The sequence below is a fragment of the Amblyomma maculatum genome, chromosome 3, assembly GCF_055883805.1.
Source record: "Amblyomma maculatum isolate TAMU_Amacu chromosome 3, ASM5588380v1, whole genome shotgun sequence".
NCBI classification, from domain to species: Eukaryota; Metazoa; Arthropoda; class Arachnida; order Ixodida; family Ixodidae; genus Amblyomma; species Amblyomma maculatum.
This window is the reverse complement of record NC_139346.1, coordinates 112,004,402-112,016,596: the sequence shown is the minus strand read 5'-3', so window position 1 is coordinate 112,016,596 and position 12,195 is coordinate 112,004,402. Positions and strand designations below refer to the sequence as shown.

The window sequence follows — 12,195 nt, the reverse complement described above, 5'->3', positions numbered from 1 at the left end:
CTCGTTGGTCAAAGGCACGATGAATGGCGAGACAATGTATTGGGTGCAGTATTTAAATCTTTTCAGACCATGTAGATGCGCACGTAATCATCGCTGTGATTGCCTCAAAAACGGAGATGCGATCCGTTTTGATAGCGGCGTGTTCTGAACTTGGAGCTGCATTCATAACGACATGTCGTCAGTGGATATTGCTCTTTCACCATACTTCCGGCGCTCCTCTTGTGCTCAGTTTCGGTTGCGCGCGGAAAAAAAGCATCGAATTTCCTCGCGCTGCACGACCTAGAAAATTAGTCTTTCTTCGTTTCGAAAGCTGATATGGCATCGCGTCGATAATGGCATCAAACCCCCATTGGGAGAAACCACCAAACTACTACGATAATTAAAAAAGGTAATTAGTGGGCTTTTATTTATCACACGAATAATTGGAGGGTTTTCTCAGCATATTGTGTCCGCCGGACAGAGTGGTTGTTCTTGCAATCATTTTTCTATCCTACCAAATAGTTTCAGGCATATTTGAGTGTTCGCTGGGACACTCGACACACACACACACACACACACACACACACACACACACACACACACACACACACACACACACACACACACACACACACACACACACACACACACACACACACACACACACACACACACACACACACACACACACACACACACACACACACACACACACACACGCACACGCACACGCACACGCACACGCACACGCACGCGCACGCGCACACACACACACACACACGCACGCACGCACGCACGCACACACACACACACACACGCACGCACACACACACACGCACACACACGCACACACACACACACACACACGCACACACGCACACACGCACACACACACACACACACACACACACACACACACACACACACACACACACACACACACACACACACACACACACGCACACACGCACACACGCACACACGCACACGCACACACAACACACACACACACGCGCACGCGCACGCACACGCACACGCACGGACGAGCGCACGCACGCACATATGTCCCGCCGGAGTGGCGCAGTGGTTACGGCGCTCGACTACTGTTCCCGAGAATGCGGGATCGAATCCCGGCCTCGGCGGCCGCTTTTCGATGGAGGCGAAAATCAAGGCGCCCATGTGCTGTTCGAAGAACCCCAGGTAGCCGAAATTTCCGCAGTCAACCACTACGGCGTCTCTCATAGCCTGAGTCGCTTTGGGACGTTAACCCTACAAACCAAACCAACCACACACACACGACTGTGGATGAAGGAACCCTCAAAAATACGCGACGAGTGTGTGCTCCGCTTTTAGTATTCTCTCGAGCTGTTTTTTGTCATTTTTTTGTTTTTTGTTTTTTGTCAGAATCTTTTACGCTGAAATCAGGCGTAAAAGATTCTGACCATTAATATCGGCTTCTGCGACTTGCTGGAGCCGGCCACGACACCCCGGCAAACCAGATGGTCTCTCCGTGCCCTAGAACTATTTGTTCCTTAAGAGACGCTTTCAGAAAAAAAAAGAAGAGGGGGGTGGGGGGGTTGGAGTAGCACTGGAGAACAATAATTTCATATGTTTTCTGTTTTCGCATTACAAATGGATGAATTGATAAGCCATTAAACATACTGCTGCCTGTGCAATGAAACGGATATTATGAAAGAATATATTGTGCTATAAAACTTGACCAACGTGGGACGCTAGATTACGTATTTTTAGGCATTATATTGTGCAACGTTCGTCTGCAGGAGGAGTGGCTAGGAAGGTTGCAGGATCGCCTGAACTTTAGCAATCTGAAGGCTGCGTTTGACCAGGCACGGCAAAAAACGCCTTCAGGCAGGCACGTTTGGGCCCTTTTCCTGGAAGACCTGCTGCTGCGCTGTCCCATTGAGGTTTTCAGCGACATCGTCCGCCGCATTTCCTTCCTGTCGTACGGCTTTGTCTACGTGACAGATGTAAGTGAGAACATGGCGACGTAAGAATGAGTGCGATGATATGCGAAACATATAACCGAAGGCCCGCATTCGGTTCCATCTCCTTCACTTGAACTACACATCCGTGTAAAGATGATAGAGCGATTTGTTTTAATTCTTAAAGGAAATATGTAACAGGTTAGATAGAGCAAATGAGCCTTGGTAGGCATGGCTAGAGTGGGGAAGTGAGAGATCTCCGTTTCAGGTACTGGTTCAGGTTCTCTTCAATTTGCGGGCTAATGTGCGGCGTCTGGAGCGCATGGGTAGCACCCTGTAGCTCGATGTTTTTTTCTATTGAATGTGAGCCTTCTCTACCTCTTGCTTAAACTGTAGGGAAAGAAAACGTAGTAATTTATTTCTGCATTTCGAACAGAGCACCGTTTTGAATCTTAAAGGAAATAGTGCTCACGAGGTCTGAGCGATGCTTCTGTAAGCTGGACGAAAATGCGGTTGCGCGCTGCCAAAATGGCGAACGGACATCGGTAAAAAAGGGTTGCACGCTAACAGGCAACCGCATGCTTCAGCGTCCTCTCTGAGGGCTTCTTTGCCTTTTGCGTGCCAGCAGCTGTTTTCAATGTGCCCCACCAAGTCATTGGCAATGCCGCAATCATTGGTGGGGAACACTTACGGTCGAATTAGGGCTCTCAAAATTATGGTGTGTATATCTGTGCGGCATGTGTAAATGCATGATTTGCCTGTTCAAAATGACAGCGTGTGGCTCACAGACAAAAAAGTGAAACTGTGAAGTACATCCCTTTTTTTTTTCCTCGCAACTTACAAATATGCACCTTTTAGATGCGCGCCTTTTCTCACTCTGGCAGCATACAAATATTCATAGCATCTATACTTCTATACACCATGGTATGTAGTATTTGTATCTCCTACTTGGATGTACCAAAGTAGGAACATGCTCTCACATACGAAATCCTTGACAGCAGGCCAGTGCTCTCCCACTAATCCGAGAGTCAAATTTATCAAAAAACAGGTCCGCCAGCTTCATGGTTCATTTACTCACAACAACCGAGTCCTACATACCGTTGCAACGTCTTTGAATCAGGAAATGCCTTTCGCGTTAACGGTCACGGATAGCGCGCAGCGTCTTCAGTGCTGGCCAGGATCCCTGCCTGCATTACACAGAGGCAGACCCGCTTGCAACCACACTCTTGATAGCAAATGAGTTCTATATACACAGTATTCATTCAAGCTGTGAAGACATGTAGAAAACTGCAAGTAACTTTGTTATAAACAGTTGTTGTTCAGTGCATTAAGGTAAGAGTTGCTTCCACAGAGTTAACTCTTTTGTTAGTTCACACTTCACAGGAATACTTACATTTGCACCATTTCCTCCTTCAAGTGCACATATTGATACGAGGTAGCTAACGCAGACTTCCTTTGTTGCGTTCGCCAAATTTCCCTCTATCCTTAGCTTTATCAGTACAGTGCATAAGACGAGAACGAGAGGAGTACAAAGACACGGCCATGTTTCTGTGTACTCATCTCGTCCTCGTATTGTGCTCTTCACCGATAATGTCAAACCGACATGTTCAATCTTTGTTTTTTCCCATCTTTCCTGTCCTATGTGTGTGCATACTGAGGCCCCATTCTGTCTGTCAGCTAGTTTTCAATGCCTGCGTTATGGGGCGGATGCATATTTACCTGACTTTCGTTTTCCTGGTGGTCAGATATATAGCAGGGCCACAGTCGGTGCCCCTCGGCCCCATAATATTTATTTCGGCGATTAGTGTATAAGTTCACGGGTTTTTACTTCTTTCCGTCTTATCATTCAGTCTGACGCTGCGCTGGGCGATGAAGCAGTGAATTTATTTCCCGACCTGGACCTCCTGTTCGGCGTGCCATTAACGGCACCAAACCGCATGTACCCTGAACGGCTCAAGAAAGCAAGCCTGATGTTCATGAGGGCATGGTCAGCCTTTATGAAGACAGGGTACGTATTAGCTTTATTACCTGCGATGTTGTTGCAATAATCAATGTTTGTTTTGTGTTATTGTTTATTAAATATAACAATCAAAAGTAAGGAAAAGAGTGCTGCTGGCCGCGGCAATAGGCATATCATAAGCACCCGAGCTCCGGGCGGCGGTAAAGAAGAAAGATACGGAGAAGATAACGAGGAGAATTATAGAGGGTAGCAATAGCTATAAAGGGCAGGAAGAGCTTTGTGCATTATTTACAGAATACAAAAAGTGAACGAGTGCGCGTCGCTAGTGTGCAAGCGCCCAAACACGGTCCAAAAACGACTGCATGAGAGCAGCAACTGCGATTATTTGCACATTATAGTAGCAATAGGCTTTATATGCATAGTCAAGTACACGTGCGTCCTGCCTCTTACTGACCGAACGCGAGACACACCGCACAAGCTGCCGAGTTGGGGCGCACGGCTGCGTACGTCCGATGTAGCACACGCGGAGCGTTCATGTCAGATGCGCACTACCTAGCGAGGAGCAAACGCGACTTCATGTCGGCCTGCTGGGTGAACGCACAGAGGCTCGCTAATAATTTTCCACTGGTGCGCGCACTGCCGCAGCCACAGGAGCGTTTTGATGATGTTGGGGATGATTCCTTGAGCCCTATATGACGACAGAACCTCGCGACGTGGCTCCGCGGATGCGGCACATCGAAGCAGCATGTACTCCAATGTCACTGCTAAACCGCAATCCCCGCACGCGTCGCTCGACATCTGTCTCTGCAGTAATACATTTTTTCTTTTTTGACCCGATGCTTAAGCCATGCTTAGAAGCATTTCAGTGGAGTGCGTCACAATCAGCAGTTAACAGCTGTCCTGTCGCACACAGGGAGTGTAGCAGGAGGACGGAGAAATATTTTCCTGTCATTTTTCAAACGTCAGAGGGATGTAACAAAGATACCAATGCGACCAGAGCTTTCGGCCGCTGATTGAGCGCAGCAGCAAGTTTCCGGGGCAATGCGCATTTTACAGATTTCGTGTTGTATTCGTGTTTACCGCTCGCAAACCTTTTCTGATGCGCAACTCTGTTGTCCTAAATGCCACGAAATGTCGCCTCTTATTTTGTGTGTCAATCGAAAAACCACATCAAAACTTTATAATATACTATCTTTATAGGTGCATGTGGTAAATGGGTAGTGTGATGATCTACCACATTTCCTTTATTCCTGATCATTAGTAACATCGGCAGGATTACTCAGGGCCTCATGAGTATATAAATGGCTGGGTTAGTTGATTCATAATGCCAACAAACGTAGAACCACAGCGAAGACAGACGCAGGACAAGACAAAGGCGGCACACGCATCATCATCAGTGTATTTACAACAGATCTATTCGGCAGAGAAAAAAAAATAGCAAGTAGGAAAGTTTATACATTGTTCCTGCGTAAGCACGGGCTCCGAACAAAGAGAAAGAAGGAATTTATGGCAATTAACAACGGCACACTGTTGTTCAGCGCTTCCCCAGGCGTTCCGTTAGGACAGCGTATAGTTTGCCACATGACAATGGGGTGGAATAGACCACATCCACTGCGTACCTAGAGAACACAAACAATGCCCCTTCTTCTGTTTCTTCTTCGGAATAGATCAGCTGTATGGCTAGCAGTGTTGTGTGTGTGCCTCCTGTGTCTTGGCCTGCGTCCGTCTTCTCTGGTTTCACTTTTGTAGGTGTTGCGATCATTCAAGGGCTCTGCCAGATGCAATGCGTACACGGTATCTCTTTTTTGATGTATACACCACTGCGCCATAAAAAGGAAAATGATGCCACCTTGGCGATTTTTCCATAGAAAAAGAGAGTTTATCAGCATCGACAGCAATAAAAATGACCCCTAAAAAGTACCGATTTCCTAGCAAAGTACAGAGAAAATCAATGCCTGGAAGATGCCTGGGAAGACATCGTATTATAGACTCACAGGAGGTCTAACTTGTTAGAACGTACAATTTTCGCTCTAGACGGGAATGCACTATATTTGCTTGAATACTTCAGCCGATGACAACGGCAAAGAACGGGCTATATGACGAACGTTTGCATGCATGAAGCATATTACATGGCTGAATGCCGCTTCCAGCGCCGGCCTGGTCGATATCTGTCGAAAGGCAGTCATGTTGGAAATTAGGGTCACAGTTTTGTAAACCTCAAAGTCGTTTGCTCTATCCTGTTTTGTCTGTCACGTTTAGGTACAAACTGCAAAGCCATTCTCACCACGGGCTGACTCGGTAGCTTTGGTGCTTGCTTGTAGGTCGCAAGATCACTTGCTAGATTACGATCACGAGGGCGTTCTTCAATGTAGACGAGATAGAGAAACCCCTGCGTGCACTGTGTTGTCAGCTAAACGCAAATAGACTCAGCTGATCTTCACTGCAGAAAGGTTAGTATATGCATTCTGCCAGTGAACTCCGATTTCGCCTTCACTGTTAGAGGTTTCGTTTAAAATATCAGTTTCTCCATAATGCTGCAGCCTCGTTCAATGGTGCGCGTGTTGGCGATAGGCACTTGTCTGATTTTGATTTTCAAGTTTAAAGATGATGCTAAACCAATTACGTGACTGAGTTCCATGTTGTTTCCGACGATGCAGGCGGCTGCCGGCGGTAAATGGCGACCCATGGCCGGTCATTATCGAAGACACACCGAAGACGGCTCTCGAAGTCGTCATCAGGGATGGATTCAGACTTTCCGCTCCCACCCGATTCGCCCATAAAACGTGCGACTTCATCAATGATATGTTAAGGAAAACTGTCACTGACCAAGACGGTGATACCAGCGACTTCGCAACGGAAGGATGACATGCGTAATGAAAGTGTTTGTCCAGTCTTCTTATTTTTCGAACGCGGGCATTTGGAATGGTATTTTTTATTAAGTTTCGTATTATTGAAGGCACCTTTATTACATGTTTTGCTAAGTTTTTTTTTACTGTAGAGATATCCACCGCCTTACATAAACGAAACTTTCGGAATGTTGGAATACTTTAGGTAAAAGAAGTTTAAAATGCCAATGATTAAATTTCTTTTCTGGCGTCGTGAAAAGATTGAGTGTTCAGAAGTGAACCAGCAACTCGCATTTCGAGGTTTTAGGGCTTTTCTTCGATTACGAGAAAGAAAAATGAAAATAGCAAGTGCTTGGTATCCATTTGTAACTGAAAATACCATATTGCTATCAAATGTACCGCATAAATCATCGCTACAGAAATACGATGTATGTTTTGCGCGTGCGGAAGAGCCTGCTGATACTTTTTCCTCGGTATTAGGAAATGGCACTAAGACAACTGCCTTAAACAACTCTCAGAGTGCAGTGGTAATTGATCAGACGGCCAATATTATGACGACATATATTTAGGCCAAGGTTCCGGCTGGAAAACAAAACTTCCTTTTTCGTTAACCTGTTTCGATAAAGGACGTATAACAGACATTCTCTGTACAGAAAATATAATTTTTTCTAAAGATGCATGTTTATTTCACACACATTTTTCACAGTGGAGGCACATCTCGATAATTCCGCCCTGCGCATTCAAGCTTTGCATACAAACTCGCACATAAAACCAGGACACACTCTTTTGGTTCTTACCGCTACCACTGCGTTCTGCGTGGCGTTGTAGTGAATGCTCAATTAAAGCTCATAATCAATACGGAAATGTAATGTTCGTTACACGTCATTGATTTCCTATGCACGGCACTCGGAAATGAAAAGAGTGAGCGGCGGAAGTATTTCATAGGCCAAGTTTTACTGTGAGGAAGGAGTCTGCACGGCGACCCGTGCCTTCGCTCAGAACCTTTCTGGTATCTTACTTTTCTTAAAACGAGAGATATGAAATAAGCATACTGAGTTACGCTGTTTTTGCTAGTAGCAGCCAATAGATGCCGCCTGTCACGGAGTCTAGAAAAGCTCTGCCTGTCCGTGCTTTCAGTCGTGTATGTGATGCTGACCATTTCGGTCTCAAAAGAAAATTCAAAAAACGTTTTTTTTCTTGAAAAGTTGAGGTATCAAGCGGTATATTGTGGAGTAGAGCAGTGCAAAGAGAAGGCATTTATCACGAAGAATAAATGAACAGATTGTGGTACGCATAAGAGTGTTGAATGACAATTTCTCTTAGTAGGTTCTCTAGAGCCGTCGTTGTTTAATTTTTCGAAATATGTCTACAGTGGCATCCATGCGAATCTGAAGGTTTAAAAAGGTGTTTCAACGGGAGGCTCCAAAGATCTAAAACACACTGCTTGACTTCATTCGCGTCTATGCAATAAAGTTTATATATGAATGTGCACGTGCCGAGCAGGCTCTGAGTAGGTGTATTAAATCGGCTGCTGTGCTCTTCTTCCTCTGCTTTCTCTCTCTTATGCCGCCACTAACGGCAGCGCACCTGGGTGTCCTAGTTTCCTCAGCATGGTGTCCCCGGGGGGTATAAAGAGGCACGCAACGCCTGACATGTTTTTCTGCGTACGCACGCGTGTGAGTGCGTGCATGCGCAATTCCTGCGCCTCCTACCGGACTATCCGAAATGCCAACCGGCATAAATTTAAAATCCCCTTTTAACCAGTTTATACGAATGGTCCTGCGTTGCCTAGGTGTGGCATGTCCGATTCGAGACGCAAGAGTATTGGTAAGTTGCACTGCCTTCTCACCCTTCCCATGTGAAAGGAGCTACCCGAATCGGCAGCTCTTTCCGATTGTACCGCGTCGTTCGGTCTCGTGACGCCATAAAACTTGTAGACAAATCAGTGCCAGGTCATACAACGGCGCCGACGCTGCCGTACACACTTTTGCAAACACAAGAGTACTAACGCTCAAGTTTTAACCGAAATATACAGCCATTGCATTACTAATGCCCAGCGAATGTGCTGCTTGCCATTTTGCAGCACGCTACATGCAAACTTGCTGGCAAGCGTGTCTTTTTTTTTCATCAGGATTTTGCAGTGGAGGCTTTCTTTTATTCCTTAATTAGAACATGCACGTATACAGTCCAAGTACTGTTTTAGGCGTAGCGCGGTAGCTCTTGACTGTTTGTACAATGCTCATGCACTTTCCCGCAGACCAAAGAACAAACATTCGCGGAAGTTTGGAGGTAAGTTGGCTTGGCAAAAGGAGCGGCAACTTCCGATGTCGCTTCATTTTCAGCAAGGTGCATAGTCCAAGTGGTCAACAAATAGCGAATTTTGTGTCTGGTTTTTCATAACATATCGAAGGGGGATCTTCAAAGCTCAGTGCACATTTATTAAACTTCCGGCAGTGCGCGCTTGCAACACTAATTTCATTAACGTCTGCGAGGAAGGCCATCTGCAATGGTTCGCAATTTTATGTGATTATACTGCGTCCAGCACGGGCAATGCCTGCGTTGTACGACAATATGTGCATCGATGTTCAATGATGGCAAAGCAGAGGTGAGCAGGTGATACAAAGTACCTCACATGACGGGAAATGAGGGAGTTGACACGCACTGCAGGATGTTACGCACTTCACAACACTGCCAGCTGTATTCGCAATATGACACCTTGGAGCCGGCGAGCGAGGTCATATCATGCTGTGACGTCTTCGCTTTTCGCATTTTCACAGCACAATTAATACATCATATTGTTTATACAGCAAGGCTTGATATCAACGCCGAGTACAGTCGCACCGATGAGCCCCCCCAATTAAGATAGGGCGCTACGCTTAGCACGTCCGGGCCAGGCGGCAAGGCGGCGGGATCGCAGTTGCACGCTAGCTTGAGGGCTGCACAAAAAATGTGGTTTCACCTACCGATATACTTTGTAGCGGGGACTAGATGTCAGGTTTATTGGTTTTATTATATAAAAGGCAGGGTTCTCGGACTTCAGAGATGAAACTTGATATCCCCGCACTAGACATAAGAAAGATTAGGTGGCTTTTCATATTACGTGACTCACATGTTACATTGAAAATAGTTCTTTTAATGCACAAGAAGCCCCTTAATTTTAGGGCAAGACGTGGTCATATGTGCTCTTTTTCATCAACTTCCACTCGCACCGAATCTTTTCAACACAATATATTGTTACGTGCTTTGTACGCACGGGGGGTTTATTTACAGGGATCGGTCCAAACAGGACTGCGGCGAAGCGTACAAACGTTTCTCTGCCCTTGCTCTTTCTTCTTCACCGATCTACCTGACCGTTCTTCTTCATCTTCCGTCGACGTTCTACGAAGGCGCGTGACATTTCCCTCCTCGCAGACGAAGCCCGTCGGGCGAGTTACAGGGAACCTCTGGAATGAAATCGCTTGAGGCGGGCTACATGCACCACCTGAGACTGCCGTGACCGTCGACCATTCGCCATTATGCGTGCTATGACGTAATTCAGGTCACTGATGCGTTCTAACACAACAAACGGTCCGGTGTAGTGTGACACCAGTTTTTGACAAAGACCACGCTTACGGAGAGGTGTCCGCAACCACACATAGTCACCAGGAGCATAAAAAACTTGTTGGTGTCGGGCGTCGTAGCGGTTCTTAGAACGTTCTTGTGAAGATAAAATTCGAACTCTGGCCAGCTGGCCGGCTTCTTCAGCTCTGCAGAGTGTGGTAGCAAGAGAAGGTTCGTCATGAATGAAAAATGGCAGTATGGTGTCGAGGGCACTGCGAGGCGTGCGAGCACAGAGAAGGTAGAAGGGACTGTTGCCTGTTGTCTCATGTTGCGCTGTGTTATATGCATGAGTAATGAACGGTAGAACGCCATCCCAGTCCTTATGGTCTGCAGCGACGTACGTAGCCATCACGGTGGTAAGCGTCCTATTAGTTTGTTCTACCACACCGTTCGTTTGGGGATGATATGGCGTGGAGTGGCGAAAACTGCAGGCGCTGAGGCGAAGAAGTTCTTCGACAATGTCCGCTGTGAATTGGCGTCTACGGTCACTAATGGTGACTGTAGGAGGGCCGTGCCGAAGAATGACGAGTTGAAGTAAGAAATTTGATACTTCAGACGCAGTAGCTGATGGTATCGCGGCTGTCTCACAGTCGCGGGTTAAATAATCAACGCACACAAGAATCCATCGGTTTCCTTCAGAGGACCGTGGAAAAGGTCCAAGAAGGTCAATGCCAACTTGCTCAAGCGGGGCTGTTGGAGGTGTGACTGGCTGCAGTTTTCTATGTGTGCTTGAAGTCGACAGCTTAAAGCACTGGCATTGCGCACAGCTGGCTACATATCGCTTGAGCGTTGAACGCATCTTCGGCGAGTAAAATCGCTGCTGTGTGCGGTGGAGTGTTCGGGCCACTCCCAGGTGACCAGACGTGGCGTCGTCATGCGTCATTTCTAGAACTGTGACACGTAGGCTTCCCGGAACGACAAGAAGCATACGTGCTCCCCTAGAGGCGAAAGTTTTCTTGTAAAGCACTCCTTCGCGAATGCTAAATGGGTTCTTCATAGGATCGTCGGCGGAATCAAACAGTGAAGTTAATGTTTTGTCTTTGCGTTGCTCGGTTCGGAAAACTCGGAGATCGGGGAAGGTTTGTGAAATTGGAGCCAAATATTCATCGAAATTGTCTGAATCGTTATCAGTCGTTTGAAGCGGCAAACGCAAAAGACAGTCAGCATCTGAGTGTTTATGGCCGCTTTTATGCACCACAGTAAAATTAAACTCTTGTAGGCGTAAAGCCCATCGAGCGAGCCGCTCACAGGGGTCACGAAGACTCACACGAGCCAGCAAAGGGAATGGTGGTCGGTCACAATTGTGAAAGCATTCCCGTACAGATAGGAACGAAAGCGCTGTACAGCGAAAATAACGGCTAGACATTCTTGCTCCGTAACCCTGTAATTTCTTTCACTTTTACTCAACGAGCGGCTGGCATACGCTATCACGTGCTGATCGCGTCCATGACGTTGTATAAGTACAGCGCCGATACCGATACCACTTGCGTCAGTGTGTACTTCAGTTGGAGCTGATGGGCAGAAGTGGCGGAGGATTGGGCCCGAGGTCAAAAGAAACTTCAGATGACGGAAAGCGGAGTCACATTCGCTGGTCAAATTGAATTGTGCATTTTTATGCAGTAGACTCGTAAGTGGGTAAGCGATGTCTGCAAACCTTGGTATAAAGCGTCGAAAGTACGAGCATAGCCCCAAAAAGCTCTGCAGTTCTTTTACTGATTTGGGCACGGTAAAACTTTTGACGGCTTCAATTTTCTTGGGATCTGGTCGAACACCTTCTTTGTCAACTATGTGACCGAGGATAATTGTTTCACGATCGCCAAAATGACATTTCTTTGTATTCAGTACAAGACCAGCTCGTTCCATGCAA

The 12,195-nt window shown here is 46.6% G+C and overlaps 1 protein-coding gene across 1 annotated transcript in view; it reads left to right on the top strand.

Annotated features, from left to right (window-relative positions):
- The window catches only part of LOC146195705 (acetylcholinesterase-like), a 39,764-nt gene extending 33,017 nt beyond the window's left edge, over positions 1-6,747 (top strand). The window contains exons 7-9 of the mRNA XM_084596837.1: positions 1,761-1,967; positions 3,773-3,930; positions 6,540-6,747. Of these exons, the coding sequence (XP_084452963.1) occupies positions 1,761-1,967; positions 3,773-3,930; positions 6,540-6,747 (573 nt within the window). The remainder of the gene's footprint in view (positions 1-1,760; positions 1,968-3,772; positions 3,931-6,539) is intronic.
- Positions 6,748-12,195: the final 5,448 nt, after the last annotated feature.